Source organism: Aptenodytes forsteri, unplaced genomic scaffold (assembly GCF_000699145.1).
Source record: "Aptenodytes forsteri isolate BGI_AS27 unplaced genomic scaffold, ASM69914v1 Scaffold472, whole genome shotgun sequence".
In the NCBI taxonomy this organism is placed as follows: domain Eukaryota; kingdom Metazoa; phylum Chordata; class Aves; order Sphenisciformes; family Spheniscidae; genus Aptenodytes; species Aptenodytes forsteri.
Window position 1 is genome coordinate 161,280 of NW_008796038.1, and position 638 is coordinate 161,917.

The window sequence follows — 638 nt, forward strand, 5'->3', positions numbered from 1 at the left end:
CCACGGATCGGGTGGCCGCCGTCGAGTGCGAGGGTGAGCGTGCAGCGGGGTGGGGTGATGCTACCCTAGGTGGGGGGGGTTCCATGGGGCTGTCGTCACCTCAGTGTCCCTGCAGAGCCCTTCCAGCTGCGGTTGGTGGATGGCCCCGGGCGCTGTGCTGGGCGGTTGGAGGTGAACCGCGCCGGGCAGTGGGGCACAGTCTGCGATGACGGCTGGAGCAGGACCAACGCAGTGGTGGTTTGCCGGGAGCTGGGCTGCGGGGTGGTGAGGACAGTCAGTGACCTCCCCCGGGGACGGCCCCGCTTTGGCCCAGGCACTGGGCGCATCTGGCTGGATGATGTCCGCTGCCAAGGTCAGGAGGGGACCCTGCAGGATTGCGCCCACCGCGCCTGGGGACACCACGACTGCACCCACCAGGAGGACATCGGTGTGGTCTGCCAGGTCTGGGACCCCCCCCCTGCCACTGTGGGACACCCGGTGGCCTGGCAGGGCAGGATCAAGCCACGGTCATTCTTTTGTCCTTGCAGGATGCCTGAGGACCGCAGCTCTGCCCCCGGACGGCCCTCGGTCTCAACAGCCATCGTGTCCCCCTGCGGAACATCCCTCCTGCGTCCCTCCCCGGGCAGCCCCTGGCCCCG

General features: G+C 69.4%; 1 protein-coding gene across 1 annotated transcript in view; it reads left to right on the top strand.

Moving 5' to 3' along the window:
* Positions 1 to 638, top strand: part of LOC103904106 — a 25,873-nt gene that overhangs the window by 24,704 nt on the left and 531 nt on the right. Inside the window, exon 11 of the mRNA XM_019473699.1 lies at positions 116 to 441. Coding sequence (XP_019329244.1) covers positions 116 to 441 — 326 coding nt within the window. The remainder of the gene's footprint in view (positions 1 to 115; positions 442 to 638) is intronic.